At 34.3% G+C, this 23,444-nt stretch overlaps 2 protein-coding genes and 1 long non-coding RNA gene across 3 annotated transcripts in view; 2 read left to right on the top strand and 1 right to left on the bottom strand.

The window, feature by feature from the left end:
- EFCAB3 (EF-hand calcium binding domain 3) overlaps positions 1–23,444 on the top strand; it is a 205,631-nt gene that overhangs the window by 55,441 nt on the left and 126,746 nt on the right. The window contains exons 16-22 of the mRNA XM_074260947.1: positions 2,938–3,042; positions 5,583–5,636; positions 7,160–7,261; positions 11,387–11,440; positions 12,295–12,399; positions 14,879–14,932; positions 16,468–16,569. Of these exons, the coding sequence (XP_074117048.1) occupies positions 2,938–3,042; positions 5,583–5,636; positions 7,160–7,261; positions 11,387–11,440; positions 12,295–12,399; positions 14,879–14,932; positions 16,468–16,569 (576 nt within the window). The remainder of the gene's footprint in view (positions 1–2,937; positions 3,043–5,582; positions 5,637–7,159; positions 7,262–11,386; positions 11,441–12,294; positions 12,400–14,878; positions 14,933–16,467; positions 16,570–23,444) is intronic.
- LOC141538924 (uncharacterized) overlaps positions 1–23,444 on the bottom strand; it is a 150,113-nt gene that overhangs the window by 21,195 nt on the left and 105,474 nt on the right. The gene's annotated exons all lie outside the window — the stretch shown is intronic.
- Positions 21,049–23,023, top strand: LOC141541324 (pyruvate dehydrogenase [acetyl-transferring]-phosphatase 2, mitochondrial-like). Its single transcript, XM_074265470.1, is given in 2 exon segments — positions 21,049–21,254; positions 21,257–23,023. Coding segments are annotated over 2 exon segments (1,587 nt in total). The 5' UTR covers positions 21,049–21,137; the 3' UTR covers positions 22,727–23,023.

The following is a 23,444-nucleotide window of genomic DNA, read 5'->3' as shown; positions in this document are numbered from 1 at the left end:
AGAGGCAAAAATATGGGTTTCCATGTTCTTCTCTTCCTGTGTTTCCCTAGACTTGTGTAGATAATCAGTGCCCATGATCCCCATGTCTTGGTACTATGCTTTTAGCAATAGAAAAAATAAGTCTTTGGGGAAAGCTTTAAAAAAATGGCCTTTTTTAGGGCCAACCTTAATAAGCATAGATAATTTGTAAGCCAATCATTTGGAGAATTTTTTTAAAGGCCATAGAAACTCATATATCAAGAAAATATATATAGTGATTTTTTCAGTCCCATCATTCCCTCTTCATTTCTGTCTGCAGAGACATTTGCAGATTGTTAGAAGAGAGGACAGAAATTGTTATGAATAACATAGCTGACATACTGTAAACTTCAGAATACCAAGAGTCAAATTAACTCAGAGAGCCTTGCCCAATGACCAAAAAAGTAGATGAAGGGCTAAAAGAACAGAATCATCTCAACATTGATGGAACCAGAAGAAATAAGTGCAACTGAATGAAAGCTATAGTCATACAGTTAAACAGCTAGAAAGAGATAAAGAGTTAGTCTTATCACACATCGAAAGGAAACAAGAACCAATATTTGGGCATCCCATATAGTAGAAAGAAGGATAAATATTGCAGGATAAAAGAAAAGGAGGTACCAAAGATTTGTGGGCTATAAAGAAGTATCAAACCTTTATATAAGGAATAGCTACATCAAGAAAAGAATTGGCAATTGCTAGAGTTGATAAACCCAAATAGCATTGCAAAAAGAAAGAAAGACAAAGAAACAAAGGAGGGAAGGAGGAAGGAAGGGTGGAAAGAAGGAAAAGAAATTATGTCAAAGAGGTAACAATTTATTCATGTAAGAGTAATCATTGGATCAGTTGTGAGAACAACAGACCATTAATTTTTCAAGAAAAAGATCAGAATATTTCAAAAATAGGTAAAATGTTGTAAATAGTAAGAAGGAGATGACAGAGTTGAAACAATTCAGTCTTATATTATTTAATCAAATAACTAACAATGAAAATGGAAAATGGACATCAAGAAGGGATAAGGATGGCCACTGAAAGACAGAACTTAAACTCTCTAAATCTGTTGCCACAAGAGAAAAACTTTAATGTGGAAATGTCTGACTTACATGCCAAACAAAGAAATATGCCAATACTAGTTTTAATTAGTAAACTTGTTTTTAAATTTAATAGAGATGGATAATAAACATTGTTCTAAGCAATATTGTTTCATAAAGCATAAAGAAACTGTGGAAGGTTAAGACAACTTTAAAAAACTTTGTAAGGAATCCCACTAAGCATTGTTAATCTTCAATCCATTTAAGGCTGAATACGGGACAATAAATTAAAGAAAAATGAAAAGATCTCTAGTGATTACTATAATAGACTCTCAATTGCAGTAGAGAGAGAATACTTATAACCAAACATCATATACATGATAAGCTCACAGAGGAGGGATAGAAATGGCAACATATATGAGAGTGGTTCAATTGCATCAAGTATATATAGAGTGTATACTTTTCCTAAGGGAGACAAAATTGTGATGGATAAAGAGGCTACCCCAAATTTTTTAGTGCAATTTTCAATTTGAATGGCTATAAACTATATTAATATTTTGGGGGGAACTAGTATATCTGAAAGGTATCTGAAAGGAGAGGAAAGATATGAAAAAACTTAGACCTTATTAATACAATTAATATTAACAAATAAGTGACACAGAAAACATCTTTTGCTCTTCTAAATCAAATACTTTTTTCATAATTGGGAAACAAAAGGCAAAATGGGATTTTACATTTTCTACATCTTTAAATCAACTACAATATGACAAAGATGTTGTCTATCGTTGAATATCTCTTGTAAACACTTTCTACTAAAACTTTCAATAAAAATTTTCTCAATTTGTGCATAGATGACTCATACAGAGATTTTTTTATTGGTGAGAAGGTTAGTATACAGGTCAATGACTGCTGATGTTTTCTTAGTCACTTTTCCCATAAGGAAAGAGTTGCTTTTTCCATGAGGTTATTTCCTAAGTCAATTTAAAAAGCATAGCAATAGTAATAACCATGTTCAATGAACTACTGATCATAACCTAAGATGAGGCATAAAACTATGATGTATTTGCTGACAAAAATATTCACTAGTGTGATGAAGGAGAACCCATGGATTTCTTGGTGGATGATTAACTCCTCCAGATGATCCTCTCTGGGAATTCATTTTACTGGTTGAATCAAAAACTTGAATATTACATAGCCTCCTGGAAGAGCTCTATAATCACTCAGGAATTTATGCAAACCATCCACACAAGGAAGGTCAAAGCCCTTGACCAAAAGTATGTAGATTAGCTGTCTACTTTGCCAGAATGCATCAACCTTGACCAATTTCCTCTCTACTCTGTACTATGGAGGTTTCTCTTGGACCACAATCTCACTTGACTATGTATGTCCTTAAAGATTGTCACTATGCCTTTCAAAATGAGTTTGGAAAGCATTTGGGAAAAAATAGAGAGAATAATGTAGATAGATATACGAGGGGTATATATATATATATGTACATATATATATACATATATATATGCATATCCATATATATGAACTATATATATACATATTATTATATATTTTATTATCTCACCCTCTAACTACAAATGATAAATACAGTTTTGTAATCTCATGTATGTATTCTTTATACAATCTGTCTGTCTGACACAATTCCATATCTGTCATATTTGTCTCCCATTAGATTGGATTTCCCCAGGAAGGGAATAGTAATTTTGGTTTTCTTTTTATTGCTAGTATTTAAGTACCATGTCTAGAATATAGTAAACACTTATTACTTGTTGATTTGACTTGCCTTTGTTTCTCCAGATTTAAAAAACTATTAATACATATTAAGTGCTTAAAAAGGATTGCTTGATTATATCTTACATTTTTCTTCTTTGTGAAGGAGGGGATGTTGATATTAATAACCTGGATAACATTCTGGAAAACCTGGGGATCAAGCTCACAGACAAAGAAAGTGAGGAGCTATTGAGACATCTGTCAGTTGATGGTGAGCATTTCTTATGTCCTTGTATATTTTTAGAGATACTTTTCCTTCTTATCTGAGAAAGGATCATTATTTGGAACACATAAAAAGATATCAAAATCTAAATCATAAAGTATGATGAAATATTATCTCTTAATTGTCAAGGATTTCCCAGACTAACACTTAGTACAACAAAGGAATGAAGGATTCCTCACTCTTTACCACAGGCTGTACCTGAATAGCCAAATGGCCCTTTTTAAAGAGAAAAGCCTAATGTATCTGTCATCAAGGAATCCTAACCAGCCAGATAATATGCTCTATGCTAGAAATAGAGTTAAGAAGATTTGAATCCAAATACTGCCCTAGAACTTACTGGTATATCTTGGACAAATCACTTGTCCTCCTTTATTTAGGTTCTCTTTTCTCTTCTGCAAAATGTAGTGATAGTACTAGAATCTACTATATGAGGTTGTTGTGAGGAACACATGAGAAAATACACACACCCACACACACACATACATATACATGGTTAGGGATAGATATGAATATATACATATTTTTGCATTATAAACGCAAAGGTACTGTGTAAATGCCATCTATTATTATTATTTCAAAATATCCATGTTTGTTCCATTGTATGATTAGCCTGAGTAGGCTATAACCTTTGTATACATAAATATATCCTTTCATTTTCTTTGGCCAAAAAGAAATCATCATGTAATTGCAACCTCTAAAGATGATCCCTTATCTATTTAGTAGTCTTCTTGATTTTATATAAGAGACCAATGATGACTTGCTACCATAGCTTTTAAAAATCTATGTCACCATGGTAATGAAAGACATGTTAATATACTAAGATTTTTCAAAAATGGCAGGCATGGAGCAGGTAGGTGGTGCAGTAGATAGAGCACCAGCCCTAAAGTCAGGAGAACCTGAGTTCAAATCTGGTCTCAGATATTTAATACTTCCTGAGCAAGTCACTTAACCCCAATTGCCTCAGCAAAAAAAAAAATAATAATAATAATAATAAATAGGCATTTTGACAAGGTTAAACAGTCTCTGAGTCTAGATCGATGATTTCAGAGGGGGAGAATTGAGGTCCTCAGCTCTACACCCTTCTGACCAGTTGTCAAGGAATGTGATTTTTAAAATCTATAATCTTGTTAAATGTGAGTATTCCCTCCACCAATACATTTTGCAGCCTCTCTTCTCATTACTTAAATTTCCATTGACAGTTTTTTCTGGCCAAAACCCAAAAATGAATACTATATATAAATTAAAGTGATCCTGAAGACGCATAATGTGGATGGAGAGATGGAAAAAAATAGATTTAAGAGGAAGAATTAACACATTTTGGCAAATGATTAGATGAGAATAAGAGGGAAAAGAGAATAGTTGAGGTTGATAATCTGAAAATACATACCCGGGAATGGTTCCTGTAGAGCTGAACTTAGAGGTTCTAGTGAAACTTAAGTGAGATTATTTATGTAAAGTAATTTTTACATTTTAAAAGAATATTTAAATGCAATTTATCATACATTTTACTTAAACTGGTTCTTAAAAAGTGGTTCAACTTCTGGGAATTTTAACAAAGTTAGCCTGCTAATAGAAATGCTTCTCCTAAAGAGATTATGCCATTTTCTACCTGAATAAGTCAATTCTATTTAAATATAACATTTTGTAACAAGTTACATATTTGTTTCCTGATAGACAATATATCTTATACTTAATGAATTAGACAAGCAAGTCAAATTTGCAAAAATACATAAAATACTAAACACAAACAAAATTGTGGTCAAAACATTTGAAAGAAAAAACTAGTTTGTCTCTTCTTTGTGTTTTCAAAAAAAAATGTGAATGAGTTACGTAGAATACAGGGTCATATTGTGTGTTCTTGTGAGGAAGGGACATGATACAGGTCACATAGTGTAGTTCCTTCATTTTACAGACAAGGAAGTTGAAGCCAAAAGATGGAAAAGGGACAGTCCTTTCAATCTTATTCCTAAAAGGTCTTAAATCTGATATATGAAATATATTATCTGATCACAATACAAGTTCTTCTGATGCTGAGTAGAAAAGAGAAGGACAGCTTCTTGAATGACTCTATGATGTAGCTATGTGGGATAGAAGATATAGGGTTAGAGTTAGTTAGGAAGATCTAAGGCCAAAGGCTTAGACCTGAACTAGCTGTGTAACCCAGGCAAGTCATTTAACCACTTTGAGCCAGAGTTTCCTCATCTAGCACCTACCTCATAAAGTTCTTGTGAGTATAAAATAAATTAATATATGTAAAGCACTGTGCAACTCTTAAAACCTTATGTAAATGCTATCAGTATTACTATTATTATAATCAATTTACAGATTGAAAGCTTTTTCATTTCTTAGTTGGCTATTATAAATTAATCTGTAGAGAAAATATTATAAAACACCAAGGTAATTGACCGAGTTCAGAGAAAAATGTTAAATTCCTCTGGCTCACCTCATAATATCAGAATTTAATGTAAACTTTTCTTGTGAGATTCTGCAACTTCAGGTCTCTATCTAACTTGTGCCTTATCTTACAGCTGATGGAAAGGTTTCCCTAAATGAAGTTCTGGATAAGGTGAAATCTATTAAAGGTGAGTGGGAAGTTATAATGAGAAGGCAGGTAAACATCAACATCTCAATATTTTTCAGAAAAAACTATGAGAGAAAGCATGGAATAGTAGATCAGAGAGATAGCCTGAGAGTCAAGAAGACACCCTATATTCATTCCTGCCTATGGCACTTACTAGTTCTGTGATTGTGGGGCAAGTTACTTTCCCTTGCAGGCAGGCATCTAACAATATATAAGGATAATTTGTTGATCTGCATTGACAAAAAAAATCAACTTGCAAACATTTATTAGTTACCCATTAGATTTGTGCTAGGCAGTAGAGAAACAATGGCAAAAACAATGAAGAGGTCCCATCTTGCAAGGAAGTGGCTTTCTTTTAGGATAAACATATAAATAAATGCAGAATACAATATAATTTGGGAGGGAGGGTCCTAGCAGTGGAGGAATCAAGAAAGTTTCCTCATAGAAACCAGAGATTGTGGTTTACCATGAAGGAAAATAAAAGATTTTGAGGTACAAGTAAGGAGGGAGAGAATGGGGGGGGGGGGCAGCCAGTAAGATAATAGAGAGACATGGAAGGCAGTGTGTGAGGAACAGAAGCTAGGCAAAGGAAAGATAGATTTGGGGGTAGATTCTAAAATCCATAGAAACAGGAGTTTATGTATTTGATCCAGGAGAAATAAGGAACCAGGAGAGTTTACTGAGTGACACAATGAGGAGATATATGCTTAAAGAATACTATTTTGGCAACTGTGTGGAAGAGGAATTCGAGGGGGGAAGAAGATTATTAGGGCAGGGTGCCATTGTAACATTTCTTCAAAAGCGAGATGGACCATGATTTGAAAGTGTGGTTGTGTGAGTAGAGAAAAGAGGATGAATTTGAAAGATTTTATGGAAGAAAAAATGCCAAGTTTCAGGTATTTTTTAGATATAGTGTAGTATGCAGGCAGAAAGAGTCAGGAGTCCAGGATAACAACTATGACATTAACTCAAGCTGTTGTAAATAAATTATTAAACGGTCATCACTATTCAAATATACTTGCAAACTTCCTAGATTCTCTTTTGTTTCTTTTGTAGCAAGTCCCAAATTTCCTATAAAATAACATTTTCTGGCCCTACTTTTCCTAAGATTGAGACAGACAACACTCTAGGCCTTCAAACCAGTGGTGAAGTGTGGGATTACATTCATAAAAATCAAAACAATTGGGAGAAAGGCAAAGATAATCAAACCCTACATATTAGCGACATCCATGCAACGTCACTATTTGGCACTAGTCATCAGACAACTATCTGGTGACCATTTCACATTCCTCAAGATAGGCTTATTCAACCACATGTATTTGCATGAACCAGAAAGGAAAATTTCTAATTTTGAAGGCCTGGGTGACTTCCCCTAATTTATATGTAGACTCACCTTAAACAATAATTCTCCTCTCCTTGTTGAATTTGAAGATGAAAGGACTAATATGCTTATCTTTCCCACTCTGGAGTCATTATATATTCCTCACATTCCTATCTTTCATCTTTCTCATCTTTTGTAAATAGAAAATATTGATGCTCAAAACCTAAAAGACTTTCTGAAGGACATGGGGATTATATTCACAGATGATGAATATGAAGTTCTCCTGAAAGATCTGCCAATTGATAGTAAGTATTCTAGATTACAATTAAGGTTATAAGGGGAACTTGGGCTTGATTTTATGAAAATGCTAGATATTTTCTAAAGAAAGATGCCTCACTCTACTCCCTAAAATTCTTTAACTTCAGGGTAAGCATAAAAGCTAATCAGTGGAAGATTAGACCATTTTAGCAACCAAGAAACTTAAAAAATAGTAACAAGAAAGGGGAAGAATAAGAATAAAGGAAGTGGAGTAAGGTAGAAGAGGATAGAGTTAAGGAGTGACAAAAAAGTAACCCAATACTGCCCCAAATAGAAAATAATCTTTTCATCCAATTCAAGTGACTAGCTTAAGGACTGAGGATTCTGAACCAGAAGAGCTAGAGGAATATGAGAAGAAACAGACAAAGAAGGCAAATTTGCTCAGTTTATTTTTCTCATGAAAGAGTGGTATAAGAATTTCACCATGGGGTGAAACTCCACAAACTTATAAAGTTTCACTGGTACCTACAGAAATGTAAATAATATTTTCCTCTACTATATTAGATTCTGGGAAGGGTATTCTAAATTGCTTCTGAACAAATATAGAAGTAAATGGTAATGGTTTTCTTTAGATTTGGGAAATCACACTATTTCATAGTTTCTCTACACTCTGAATGGATTACTATTAACAGTACTCCTCAGATCCCATCAAAAAAAGAAGTTCGGTGTCATGGAAAAGGAGGACTAGATTGGGAATCAAGAACTGAAATATAAATATCAGCTTGATTGTTATTCTCAATGTGTAGAATCTGAAGAAGTTTTGTTTTTCTTCTGCCTTGCAGAGAAAAAGCATTTTAAATGAACATTTGTGAGTAAATGAAATGAAAAGTAATGGGCAGCCTAATGGTAAATGCTGTATGTAGAGTCAGGAAGAGCAGATCAAATGTGCCTTCAGGCATTGAGTAACTGTATAACTCTGGGAAAGTCTCTTAAGCTCTCATTGCCCCAGTTTCTTCACTAGGAAATAAAAATGATAATAATGCCTGCCCCACCCCAGGAGTTTTTGAGGATAAAATGAATTTGTAAATAATTGTGCAACTAAATGAAAGCTATAGTAATATGCTCAAATGGCTTGAAGAGGCAAACAAAAAGCCATTGGAGTTGGTCTTATCATATACAAAGACAACAAGAAACATGATTTCATGGAATGTTTGGTCATTATATTATAGAACGAAAGATAAGTATTCAAAATAAGTGAAAGAGATACCAGAGGTTTCCAGACTATGTATTCATATCAAAAACAGCTTCTTCAATAAAATAATTGGGGCTATTGAGATTGCTGAATATGAAAAGAAATAGAATATTTCTTAACAGTTAGAAAATACTTATTATTGAAGTTGAGTAATCACTGTATCAGCTGTGAACAATAAGACCACTGCTTTGATAAGAAAAATATCAGAATGTAAAATTACATTATCTTTTTATAATAATATTCTGGATATGATGTTTGATGTGATATATAAAGAATACATAAAATATTGTAAACTCATTAACATAGTAGTGAGGAAGAGATATAGCATACAATTGAAATATTTCAATCTTGAATTATTTAGACAGGGGTTAATAATGAAAATGGAAAATGGGCATAAAAATGTTTGAATGGACCTTAAAAAACAGAACTGTAATCATTATAAATCTATTGGCCCAAGGGAAAACTAATGAGCTTAGTAAGCACCTTAGTCAGAAAATGTCTGACTCACATGTCAAGTGTAGAAATATAACTTTAGTTTTAATAAATAAATTTGTCTGTAAAATTTCTTGGAGAAGAATGATGGACATATCTGTAAAACAATATTGTCTCATAAATAATGAGAACTGTCAAAAGTTATATCAATTTAAAGAAAACTTTATATGAAATCCCTCTAATGGGATCTCTAGCACATTTAAGGATAAATATAGAACAGTAATTTTAAAAAATTAAAAGATCTCAAAATATTACAATAAAAATTATGAAGACAAGAAAAAATAGAATGCTTATATCCAAACATCACAAGGATAAGATCATATAAAGAAGGATAAAAATGGCATTAAAGAGAACAAAGATGAGAATAGCTGCTCAATTGGACCAAGTGTATAGAGTATTATTTATTTTAAAAGAAACAGAATTATGATGAATAGAAAGCCTTACTGCAATTTTCAGCCTGAATGTCTATAAACTATACTAAGACTTATAAATATTATGAGGATGCCTAAAAGAGACAAGATATGAAAAGTATACCTTATTGATAAATTGAATAATGTTAATAAACAGATGACTGAGAAAACATCAACAATCACTGACCTATACGTGTTCTTCCAGGTAAGAAGGGAAGAGGGAGCACTAGATACAGAAGCAGACAAGCTTCATGTTATTAGTTTGTTGCAGTTTTATCCCCCCAAAGAATGGATTGGTTAGTTCCCCTTAGGGTTATATCATTTCTTTTTTTTTTTCCTTTTTTAAAATTTTTGTTTATTTCAAAAACTGAATAGAAAAAAAAGACAGGAGGAAAATAAAACAAACAAAAAAGGATATTGTCAGCAGAACATCAGGGAGAATTCAAAATATATAAAAATAAATTTCCAGTTCAAGAATGGGTATACAATAGTAGAAGAAATTATATTCACGAGAGTCCTTGTAGGCTGTTCTTTTTTTTTTTTTTTTTTTTTTAGAAATATTTTATTTTATTTTTATAGAAATTTTATGCATAGGTAATTTTCCAGCATTGACAATTGCAAAACCTTTTGTTTCAACTTTTCCCCTCCTTCCCCCCACCCCTTCCCCCAGATGGCAGGTTAACCAAGAAATGTTAAATATGTTAAAAGTATAAGTTAAATACAATATATGTATACATGTCCAAACAGTTATTTTGCTGTACAAAAAGAATCAGACTTTGAAACAGTGTACAATTAGCCTATGAAAGAAGTAAAAAATGTAGGCAGACAAAAATATAGGGATTGGGAATTCTATGTAGTGGTTCATAGTCAACTCCCAGAATTCTTTCGCTGGGTGTAGTTGGTTCAGTTCATTACTTGCTCTCTTGGAACTGATTTGGTTCATCTCATTGTTGGAGAGGGCCTCGTCCATCAGAATTGATCATTATATAGTATTGTTGTTGAAATATATGATGATCTCCTGGTCGGTTACATCATTTCTTACATGCTACTCCTAATTCCCCTTCCCTCATCATATATCCCATGTTCTATTAATGAGGTTCTAATTCTATTCGGGATGTGCCAGCTTATATGCAAGAAGCTTATTAATCAAACTCAATAAAGAAAAGCATTTTCTCAGGCTTGAATCTGGTCAGTTTAAACCAGTTTCTAGCCTAAATGTCTTTATCAAAAATTTGGAGCCAAGTGAGTTTCTTCTTCTGAAAGCTCATTGGTCAGAGATACTTATTATTATTTTACATTACCTTGAGGCTTATGATATTCCGTGAAAACTTAGCTTTTCAATATTTCTCATTGTCAGCTCAAGGTTTCTGTGGAAATTAATTTTAACTGTTCTGTGGAAACTTAATCCTTGTTTGTCTCTCACACATCATAGCTGAACTATGACAATCAGGTTTTTATTAGAGGTAGAGGGACAGAATTTGGGGAGGAAAAGGAAGGAATAATAGTGATTCCAACTGTATAGAATACACAAAAGAGAACTGGAATTCAGAAAAAGTGTGAGAGAGAGAGACAATGTGGGAAATACCTTCTTAAATGTATTATATGCTTTTAAAACTATATAATACATTATACAGATGCACACTTGATGACTCACATGATAAAAAATACCCTTTTATCAAAACAGTAGTATCTACAATTTCCTGTAAAAAGGTACTCAAGAGATTGTAAAGCTATTGGAATATCTGTTATCTGTTTAAATCAAAAATTTTCTCTGAAATAAATCTTCCATTTACTATAATGAATTGTGTTATCTTATCACAGAGTCAGAAGAATCTTAGTAAATGAAAGGGATGGATTTATCCTCTTGAGAGCTTTGTTTCTTTTTCATTTTCATTTAGTGGAACAATGAAGGAATAGGACAGTCTTTATAGGATGAGTTTACACAATATTGAACTTAGTGCTATTATTGTAATTCTCTGTTAGTTTCTCTGTGACCTAAATTGCACTCTCTCTTACAGCCAATGGGAAAGTGAATCTGAAAGACTTAATAAATGCTCTACAGAATCTGAAAGGTAAGTGGAAAACTGTTTTATTCTCAGTTATTTAATGTGAATTCTCTTATCCTTTCAATTTACTGATTCAGTGTTTCTCTATCATAACTTCCAGTTCTTTATGTCCAATCACCCTGGAGGAAACAATTCACCAGACTAATGTGGAAAACTTAAAAGATCTTGGCAAAATGTGTAGATTGGTTTCTGTTTTGGCACAATCCATCAGCCCTGAACAATTCATGCCTTACTTACTGTGTGCTATGGAGGTTTCTCTCCAAATATTTGTCTTGGACCAGTATCACAGGAACAGATCATCTTCCAAGTTCTTCCAATGACTCTCCATGTGTCTTAGAAATTTATATTATCTTACCCTCAAATTAGGAATGAAGAATCCAATTCTGAAATTCATGTAATAATTTAATTTACATGTAGGCTTTATATAATCTGTTAGTCTTAGGCACAATTCCATGTTTCTTATTTATCTCACCCATTAGATTGTGACCTCGTTGAGAGCAAAGACTGTGTGCTTTTGATTTTTCTTTTATTACCAGGACTTTAAGACTTGCCTCACATGCAGTGATCTCCTAAAGAAATGTTTGTTGTTGGGGCAGCTAGGTGGTGCAGTGGATAGAGCACCAGCCTTGAATTCAGGAGGACCCAAGTTCAAATCTGGTCTCAGACACTTAACACATCCTAGTTGTGTGACCCTGGGCAAGTCACTTAACCCTAGCCTCAAAAGGAAAAAAAAAAAAAGAAGAGATGTTTGTTGCCTTGATTTGGTTTTGAATTACTATGATTTACTACAGTGTCTAACATATTATAAAGACTCAATGAATGCTTTATGGTAACATTATTTAATTTTCCTGTTTCTGAAGGAGGGAAAATTCACATTGACAATCTTGATAAAGTTCTGGGAAAGATGGGGATCCAGCTCACAAATAAAGAAATGGAAGAACTATTAAATAATCTGCCAGTTGATGGTGAGCATTTCTTATGCCCCTGTTTGTTTTAGGGGAAAGACATTTCCCTCCTGTCTGAAAATTTCTAAAAGAATCTGATTTTAGTTCATATGAAAAGAATTTCCTACACAAAAAGCCCATCATAATGTATGATGAAATATTATTTCTGACTGAACTTTCAAGGCAAGAATTCCCCAAAATGCCAGTGAGATAGAATATAGGAATGGAAGATTCCTTTCATCACAGTCCTTCCCTGAGCTGCCTAATAGCCATCTTTAATGGGAGAAGCCCAATGTTACTGTGACCAGTGAATTAATTGTAATCAGCCAGAGAAAATGTTCTAGTACTGGACTTGAACTCAAGAAGACCTAAATTCAAATCCTGATTTAGACACTTATTGATGTGATCCTGTAAAATTCATTTGTCTTTTTTAACCTCTCTTCTTTCATCTATAAATGTGGATAGTAATAGTGTCTGTTATGTAAGGTTGTTCTGAGAATCAAATTAGAAAATATATATGTATAAATATATATGTACAGTATTGCAAACCTAAAAGTATTATATAAATACCAGCTATTATTACTATTTCAAAAGATTCATATTTTCAATGGTATCAGTAGACTGAGCAAATTATAACCCAATTATATCTAACTATATCTTTTCGTCATTTTTTGACTAAAATTTTTAAAAATCATCTAGTTGTGCAACTTTATAAAAGTTATCCCTTAACTACTTAGCTTTATTGGTCTTGTAAAAGAGCAACTAATGACTTGCTATCAAAGTGTTTAAAAAATTTAATCTCACCACAGTTACAGAAGACATGTATGTTATAAACTGCATAAAAATTGGCATGCATTTTAAAAAACTTATCGAGTCTTTCTAACAGTCAAAATTTATAATTTCAGTAAATATATACATACATAACATACAAACATGCACACATATATGTATGTATGTGTCTGTATAAAATAAATATGTATGTGTTTACACACATAAATGTATTGTGTAAATATGTATATATATGCATATTTGAATGAGATGCTACACTATTCTGACCAGTTGACAAAAGATACGAATTTTGACTATTTCAGTAAGCCATGACCTTTCAATATATTTCCTCTAACAATACCTTTTTTAAACCACTCATTTCTTAAGTTGCCTTTAACAGTCATGTGTGCCCCCCAAAATAAAAGTGAATACTAAATCTAAATTAAATTGACAAATGCAAATGGAAAATGTGAGTGCAAGTTGAGAGAGCCAAGAGAGATTATAGAAGGAGAATCAATAAGTCTTAGCAATTGACAAGATATGGGGTATAGAGGGGTAAGAAAGAGTTGAAGATGACATTTAGAGTGTACACACCTGGTAATGATTACTGTAGCAAAGATCTCACAGGGTTATTACTTTAAGACTTAATTGTCCTTTATCACATATTTGATTTAAATAGCATAATCTTTCACAGGATTGCTATTGTAAGGCATAATTAATTGTCCTTTATCCACTTATTTGACTGGAATAGCAAAAACTTCCTCTCCAGTTTAGTGCTTCAATTTCTGAACTTTTAACAAAATGATCAAATGGAACGATTCTTTGACAGGAGCCACACTTCTTTCCACCTGAAACCACTTCACTGATATTTTATATTTTATGATAAAATATATAATAATATTTATAATAAAATATAATATTTTATAATAAAAATTACATATTTGTTTCCTCATACATATACATTACATGTAAACAACTAGAGAAAGCAAAGATACATAAAAATTAACTAAATACAAGATTGTGTTCAGAACATTGAAAGAAAAAATGAGCCCTTCTTTTCCCTGTTATTTTTTTTTAAAAGCAGTTTCTTAATCCATAGGATGATATAATACCCTGGCCGGGAGGGGACACAGACATAGTCTAGTCTAGTCCGTTCATTTTTCAAAGGAGGGAAATGGAGGCCAAGAGATAGGAAGTGGTCAGTTCTTTCTATCTTACTGCCAAATGTCCCAAATCTGACATGCCTAAATAAAATGTCCTATTAGAAGTTAGCAAAGAGAAGATCCCTGAATGATTGTATAAAGGATCTTAATGGTACAATATATAGGTCTTTAGCTAGAGTTAAGAAGACCTGAGAGCTTTAGACATGAACTAGCTGTGTCTCTTAGGCAAATCATTTAACCTCTCTGAGCTTCAGCTTCCTCATCTGTAAAATGGACATAATAATAGAACCTATGGCTCATGATTCTTATGAAAATAAAATGAGTCAATCTTTGAAAAGCACTTAGCAACCCCTAAATCTTTATGTAAATACCAAACTATTACTATTATATCATCAATTGGCTATGTTGAATTAGTATCTAGAGGAATTAGGATAAAATTCCAAGGTAACTTACAGATCAGAGAAAAATGTTAAATTACTATGGCTTATCTCATAAGAATTTAATATAATACTATTCTTGTGAGATTCTGCATCCACAGGTCTCTGTCTAACATGTGCTTTTTCTCACAGCTGATGGGAATGTTGCCCTCAATGAAGTTATGGATGAGGTGAAATCTATTAAAGGTGAGTGGGAAAGTATAATGAGAAGGCAGGTAAACATCAACATCTCAATACTTTTCAGAAAAACCTATGAGAGTAAGCACTATCACATAATGGATCAGAGATATAACCTGAGAGTTGAGAGGACCTTATAGTCACTTCCTGCCTATAGCACTTGCTAGTTTATGACTGTGGGGCAAGTTATTTCCACTGGCAGGCAGGCTCCTGAACAGTATACATAAAGATAATTGGCTGACCTTCAGGTACACAGATAATCAATTTGCAAGCATTTATTAGCAGCCTATTGGATCTATGCTAGGCACTAGAGAAACAAAGACAAAAACGATGAAAAAGTCTCATCTCACAAGGAGTTTGACTTGTCTTGGGAAGGATCACATGTACACATATAAATAAATGCAGAACAAGTACAACATAATTTGGGAGGGAGGGCCCTAGCAATGAGGAAATCAGGAAAGCCTCCTCAATAGAAGCCAGGCATTATGGTTTACCATGAAGAAAAAGAAAGATTCTGAAATAGAAGTAAGGAAGAGACAATGGGGCAGAGGGAACCAGCTAATAAGATAATAGACATAGAAGGCCCTGTGTGAGAAATAGAAGTTAGGCAAAGGAAAGATAGATTGGGGCCAGGTTCTAAAATCCATAGAAACAGGAGTTTATGAATTTGATCCATGAGAAATAAGGAACCAGGGGAGTTTACTGAGTGACACAATCAATAGATATATATTCAAAGAACACTATTTTGGCAACTGTGTGGAAGATGAATTCAAGGGGGAGAGGACTATTGAGGGAAGGAAACACCAATTAAGATGGTATTGTAACATCTCTTTAAAAACGAGATGGATCATGACTTGAACTTAAGTTGAGGTTGAGTGAGTAGAGAGGAAAGAGGGTGGATTTGAAAGACTTTATAGAGCGAAAAATGCCGAGTTTCAGGAATTTTTTAGATATGGCATGTGGTATTCAGGGAGAAAGACTCAGGAGTCCAGAACAACAACTGTGAAATTAACTCCACCTCTTGTGGATAAATTATTAAATGGTTATTACTGTATTTCCAACCCCTATTTTCCAATTTTTCCAAAATTTTCAAGTTTCATAGATTCTTTTCTGTTTCTTTTGTAGCAAGTCCCAAATTTCGTATAATGTAAGGTATTTTAGAGCTCTACTTTTCCTAAGATTGAGACAGACTTTATTCTAGGTCTCCAAACCAATAGTGAAATGTGGGATTGCATTCATAAAAATCAATACAATTGGGATAAAGGCAAAGATAATCAAACCCTACTTATTAATTTAATTATAATTTAAAGCCATCACTATTTTGCCACTGTTCACCAGACATGAACCAGAAAGGAAAATTACTAATTCTGAAGGCCTGGGTGACTTTCCATAATTTATATGTAGACTCACCTCGAATAATAATACTCCTCCCCTTGTTGAATTTGAAGACAATAGGACTCAAATTTTATCTTTCCCACTCCGGAGTCACTATATATTCTTCACATTCCTATCTTTCACCATTCTCATTCATATTTTATAAATAGAAAATATTGATGCTCAAAACCTAAAAGACTTTATGAAGGATATGGGGATCATACTCACAGAAGATGAATATCAAGATCTCCTGAAAGACCTGCCAATTGATGGTAAATATTACACTAAGGCTATGAGGGAACTTGGGCTTGATTGTGTGAAACTGTCTGATAATTTCTAAAGAAAGATGCCTCAGTCTACTCCCTAGAATTCTTCAACTTCAGGATAAACATAAAGGCTAATCAGTGGAAGATTATGCCACTTTAGCAACCAGGAAACCTAAGGAATAGTAACAAGAAAGGAGAAGAATAAAAATAAAGGAAGTAGATAGGGATAGGTAGAAGACTATAGTTAAGGAGTGACAGAAAAGTAACCTAATACTGCCCCATATGGAAAGTAATATTTATTCCACAGTGCTGGGGATTCTCAACCAAAAGAGCTGGAAGAATATGAGAGGAAACAGGCAAAGGAGGCAAATTTGCTCAGTTTATTTTTCACATGGAAGAGTGATATTAGAGTATTCACCATGGGGTGAAAACAATTTTTAAAGTTTCACTGCTACCTATAGAAATGTAAATAGTATTTCCCTGTCCTATATCAGACTTTCTAGGAAGGCAAGTCTAAACTGTTGCTCTGCCCAATCTAGAAATAATTGGCAATGGGGAATTTTATTTTATTTGGGAATTCACACTATTTCATAGTTTCTCTACACTTTGCATGAACTATTGTTAAAAGGACTCCAAAAAAAAAAAAGTGTATCATGGAAAGGACTAGATTGGGGATTGAGGACTGAAATGTAAATATCAGCTTGATGTGTAGTAACTTGGTTGTTGAAAAGCAATGGGTATTTGAGACAATCTGGTGGTACTGCAGATAAAATGCTATGTATAGAATCAGGAAGAGCAGATCAAATGACTAGCTGTGTGACTCTGGAAAAGTCTATTATACTCTGATACCACAGTTTCTTCATTAGGAAATGAAAATGATAATAAAACCTGTCCCACCCCCAGGAGTTTTTTGAGGATAAAATGGGTTTGTAAATCACTGGGTGTAACTAAATGAAAGCTATAGTAATATACTTAAGCGGCTTAAAAGGCAAACAAAAAGTTGGTCGAGTTCGTCTTATCATATACAAAGAAATCAAGAAACATGATTTCATGGAATATTTGGGCATTCCTTACTATAGAATGAAGGATAAGTAATCAAAATAAGTGAAAGAGATACCAGAGGTTTCTAGACTACGTAAAAGCTTTTTTGCATTCATATCAAGAACTGGAGCTATTGAGATTGGAGAAGATGAAAAGAAAATATTTCTTAAAAGAATAGAAGGTATTTATTACTGATGTTGAGTAATTACTGGATCAGCAGTGAACTAGACCATTGCTTTGACAAGAAAAAGATCAGAATATAAGGTACTTATAAGCACTTGGTTCACACCTTTAAAGGAGTTCAAATCTTTAAAGGAACTTACACCTTTAAAGGAGTTCACTCATTGGGCCACAAGGAGCTCCCACAAGCCCATTCTCTAGAAGGATATAAGGAGCCAGGATTCAATGGAGAGAGTTAGATTCTGGATTGAGTCAAGAGGAGAACTTCAGGGAAGCTCGAGGAGATTCACGGGGAGGATTCAGTGGATTCGCAAGTCCAAGAGATTCACAAGTCTAAAGGAAAAGCCTGCTTGTGGACTTCTGGGAGATTCACAACTAGGATTGAATTCTGGAAAACCCACAATCCCACACTTTTGGAGGCAGAGTCTGATTCATTCCCATGTGTACTTTCATGCTGACTGGAGGCTTTGGATTCAGAGGGAGCTAGAGTAGAGGCTGAAGCTGGCTGGAGACATTCTGACAGGAGCTCATGGGGGAACCAAGGAGAAAGATAGTCCTCTACTAAAGCCAACCGGGCCCCAGGAAAAGATTCAGGATTTTGAAGAACACAATATAGGATCTGGACTTTAGCTCCTGGCTGGATTTGGGATTACTGAACTGGAAGTAAAGCCAAGGCTGCCTCTAGAAGCTTCCCAAGAGACCTGCCCCCAAAAGAACGATTACAATTTAGAGAAAAAGAACATTACACACAACATTATCTTTTTGTTATAATATTTTGGATATGATATATGAATAATGATTTGGACAATATTTGGATATGATATGACATATAAAGAATGCATAAAATAATGTAAACTCATGAACATAATCATGAAAAAGATAAAGCATTCAATTGAAACATTTCAATTCTGAATTATTTAAACAAGGGTTAATAACAAAAATGGAAAATGGGCATAAAAATGTGTAGATGGACATTAAAAGGCAGAACTTTAACCATTCTAAATTTATTGCCACTAGAGGAAAACAAAAATAAGCCCAGTAAGCACCTTAGTTATGAAATGTTTGACTTACATGCCAAGTGAAAAAGCTTGACTACATTAATTTTAGTTAGTACACCTGTTCGTAAAATTTCATGGAGAAGAATGATGGACATAGCTATAAAGCAATACTGTCTCACAAAGCATAGTGGAAATGTCAAAAGTTATATCAATTGAAATAAAACTTCATATGGAATCCCCTTAAGGATGGTAATCTCTAGTGCATTTAAGGATAAAAATAGAACAATAAATAAAAGACAATAAAAAGATCTCTAAAGATTACAAAAAAAAATTATTAAAAGAAGTAAAGATTGAATTCTTGTAACCAAATATCACAATCAAGGATAAGATAAAATAAGAAGGACAAAATAGCATTAAAGAGAACAAAGATAAGAATAGCTGTTTAATTGGACCAAGTATATAGAGAGAGTATTAGTTGTTCTAAAGGAGACATAATTGTGATGGATAAAGAGACCATCCCAAAAGCCTTAGTGCAATTTTCAGCTTGAATAGCTATGTATCGTACTAAGACTTTTGGGACACCTAGTATGTAAAGGTCTCTGAAAGAGAGAGAATATATAAAAAAATATACATTATTGATAAATTGAATAATGTTAATAAACAGGTGACTGAAAAACCATCAATAGTCATTGCCTACTCTTCCTCCGATGCAAAATTGTCATATGAGCCATCTATAAACAATTCAAGGGCATCTATCTTGAAGTTATTAGGAAGCAACAAGAAGGTATCTGCCAAAAGTAGTCAACAATGTCTCACATCTTTTTCATTTTATAGCTCACAGAAAGATATAGAGAATATAAGATCCCATTTTACTTGCTGCTTGCCAATTATGAAAAAATACGTGATTTGTTTGAGCAAAATAATACCTGAAATTCTCTTTTCCAACAAAGATGATCTGTCAATATGCAAAAATTAATCTGGGTTCTTTGAAAAAACTAACAATCCTGTTCAATGACCTGATCATAAACATAAGGAAAGACATTTCAATCAAGTCCAACTCTCCTGAGACCTCACTGGGATTTTCTTGGCAAAGACACAAGAGTGAACTGTCATTTCCTTCTCCAGCCCATTTTACATGACTGAGGCACACCAGATTATACTTCTTGACAATGTCACACAGCTTGCAAGTGACTAAGGCCAGATTTGAACACAGGTCTTCCTTATTCCAGGAGTGCTCTATTCACTGCAATGCTATCTAAAATAAGGATCTGTATAATGACTAAAGGCATTAAACCCTGTGATAAAGAAGATGCTATGGGGAGTCCAAGATAAATGGCAAGGCTTATATGCAGAGTCTACCTAAAATGAAAAGAATAGGGCCCTTCTGGAAAAAAAAAAAAAAACTACTATAGAAACTATGAGTATTGTGTTTAGAATGGCTGTTTATACTTGCCACCATTAAAAGGTGCTTATAAGAATCATAGACACACATTAACAAGTACAGAAGACTTAAAACATTTCAATTAAAAGTGAGTTTCTTGGTGGATAGTGAAGTCCTCCAGGTGGTCCTCTTTGGAGAGGAAATTTTGCTAATTGCATCAAAAATTGAATATTTCAGAACCTTCTGGGAGAGCAAACTCTTGCAAACACTCCACTCTGGGAAAGCCACATAGAGGAAGCATTTCTATTATACAAATCATGAAACATCTTTATGTCACAAATTTGGACAATTTGTTCCTAAGTAAGTATATCTAGAAGAAAAAAACAAAGATGGACCAATTCTTCCCAGAAGAAGATAGTAGATTAAGTTGCTTTTGGGAAATGCAAAATTCCAATAACTACACTATTTCCTATGGAAACAAAGATCCATTTTTAATATAAGTATTCTGCCAGTATTATTTCCAGCAAGACATGGAATACAACAGCAAGACATGGAATAAAACCCTCCCAAAAATAAAAAATGAATGTCACATACAGAGAAATAGAGAGATGCTTTATGGTTATTACCAAACTACAACATGTAAGCAATGAGTAAGTAAGAACAGGAGTTAAATATAGTTATCATAAAGCAAGAGTAAGGCGTTAACAAGTAGATAAACAGCGTACTCCATTGCTATCTTGATAATGACAGCATAGGACAAGGAAAGATCCCAGCATGTTGGATGGTAACCCTATGGCAAGCTTCAAGAAGGACATGGACAGGGGGCAGTCCGTGCTGAAAAAAGCCTAGAGACCCGGCGGCTGGCGCGCTCATGGGCGGCTCGGTGACTGCGGCTCCAGAACTCGGCTGGGGGAGTTCCTGTAAGGTTTGAAAAAATCTCCTGAAGGAATAGCCCCATTCAGTTTAATTTCAAAATGTCTAATACCTTGACCTGTTGGATTTTAAATTCAGCCAGAAACAGCATTGCCACCTTACAAGGAAAAGGACATTTGTATTTGAGATGTATCCATAACAACAATAAGTTGAAGGTTTTTTTTCCACAGGACTATTTAAATCACCAGCAGTACATTATGGACCACACAATAATGGCTTTTTTCTACAAAAAGCTTTCAGGCACACATCCACTGAAGAAGACTTTAATTTGCAGCTCACACCTGCTCAGATAAGTGAAATCCTGAGAGCTGGTGAATTGTCACATAAAATTCTCCGATGTGAGAGCAAATTTCCTAATCCAGTCTTAAAGTTTGAAAGTAACCAGTTGGCTGCCAACGCTCCTGTGGAGGATCGTCGGAGTATGGCCTCTTGCCTTCAAACGAAAGGAATGATGTTTGGTGTCTTTGACGGGCATGGGGGCCATGCGTGTGCTCAGGCAGTAAGTGAAAGGCTCTTCTATTACGTGGCAGTGTCCATGATGTCTCATGAAACCCTGGAGATGATGGAGAATGCCATGGCGTGTATGAAACCTCTCCTGCCCATCCTGCACTGGTACAAACACCCAGGTGACAGTATTTACAAGGAAGTTACTTGCATGCACTTTGACCACCTGCGGGTCTATTGGCAAGAGTTGCTTGATCTGCGTATGGAAATGGGGCTCAGCATCAAGGAAGCTTTAGCTTATTCCTTTCAGAGACTGGATTCTGACATCTCTCTGGAGATCCAAGCTCCCTTGGAGGATGAAATGTTAAGAAACCTTTCCCTACAGGTTGCGTTTTCTGGTGCAACAGCATGTATGGCTCATGTTGATGGGATTCACTTGCATGTGGCAAATACTGGAGACTGTCGTGCTATACTTGGGGTACAGGAGAACAATGGAGCATGGTCTTGTCTGCCCCTTACTCGAGACCATAATGCCTGGAACAAATCTGAGCTCCTAAGGCTAAAGAAGGAACACCCAGAATCTGAGGAGAGGACTGTAGTCATGGATGACAGTGTTCTCATGCCTTCTCGAGCATTCGGCGATGTCCAGTTAAAATGGAGTAAAGAATTGCAGCAGAGTATCCTTCAGAGGGGTTTTGATACTGAGGCTTTAAATATTTATAGGTTTACGCCTCCTAACTATCACACACCGCCTTATTTGACTGCAGAACCAGAAATCACTTACCATAAATTGAGACGCCAGGATAAATTCCTTGTTTTAGCTTTTGATGGACTGTGGGACTTGCTGCGGAATGAGGATGTGATTAGGCTTGTGGTGGAGCACCTTCAAGAGGCCAGTAGGCAGAAACCTGAACTGACTGGGAAACCAGCTAATCTGGGCCTAATGCAAAGCCTGCTACTTCAAAGAAAAGCTAAAGGCATCCATGCCCCTGACCAAAATGCAGCCACTCGCCTAATTAGGCATGCCATTGGATGCAATGAATATGGGGAGATGTACCAGGAGAGGCTTGCCGCCATGTTGGCATTGCCTGAAGATTTAGCAAGGATGTATAGGGATGATATCACAGTTACAGTGGTTTATTTTAATTCTGACTCAATTGACATGTTTCGTAAGGGGAGTGAATGAGCTCCTTCCTATCCCTCTTCCCATTGCATTTAAATGTTAGGATGTAAAAATTGTCATATTTAGAACTGTTGGAAATGGAAAGTGATGGTTTGCTAACTTCTAATAGAGGCTAAAATTGAACATACAAGTTAAGAGACAGTATTCTAGATTGTATGTTTTCATAAGCACAAAAGAACCCCAATTTGAGGTCAGAATATAGCCTCACTTAGCAAATAGCTGTGTTTTTGTATTTTGAGTATTTGAATTGAGAAAATTGAAACCCTAAATAGTGCTTGGAGTTATGTAAAAAACTTGGTTCTTGGGGTCACTAGTATTTCCATGCTATTGTTGAACTCTTCATCAAGTATATAAAAAGTCACTTTGCTTAAATGAAATATTACAGGATCAATTTAGGTTATTTCTATACTTGTGAACTTGATAATTTCAAGTCATGATTCACTATGAAGGAAGTTAATATTACTGAGCTGTTTGTAAAGCATAGTTATAAGACCCTTGTTCAGTATTATATTTATTTTGTTAATACTTGTGAATACATTTTGTAATGACATGTTCTATTTATTTTTTAGACTCTCAAAAATTGTATAGAAACTTAAATAGATCTCTGCATGTATCTAATCCAACTTTTGCTAAGGTTTTCTTGTCAAAGGCACTTTTGACAATAAAGGTACCTTTGTAGAATCTTAAAAAAAAAAGAAGGACATGGACAAAAGTCACGTAA

Source organism: Sminthopsis crassicaudata, chromosome 4 (assembly GCF_048593235.1).
Source record: "Sminthopsis crassicaudata isolate SCR6 chromosome 4, ASM4859323v1, whole genome shotgun sequence".
Classification (NCBI taxonomy): domain Eukaryota; kingdom Metazoa; phylum Chordata; class Mammalia; order Dasyuromorphia; family Dasyuridae; genus Sminthopsis; species Sminthopsis crassicaudata.
This window is presented reverse-complemented; position numbering and strand designations above follow the sequence as displayed.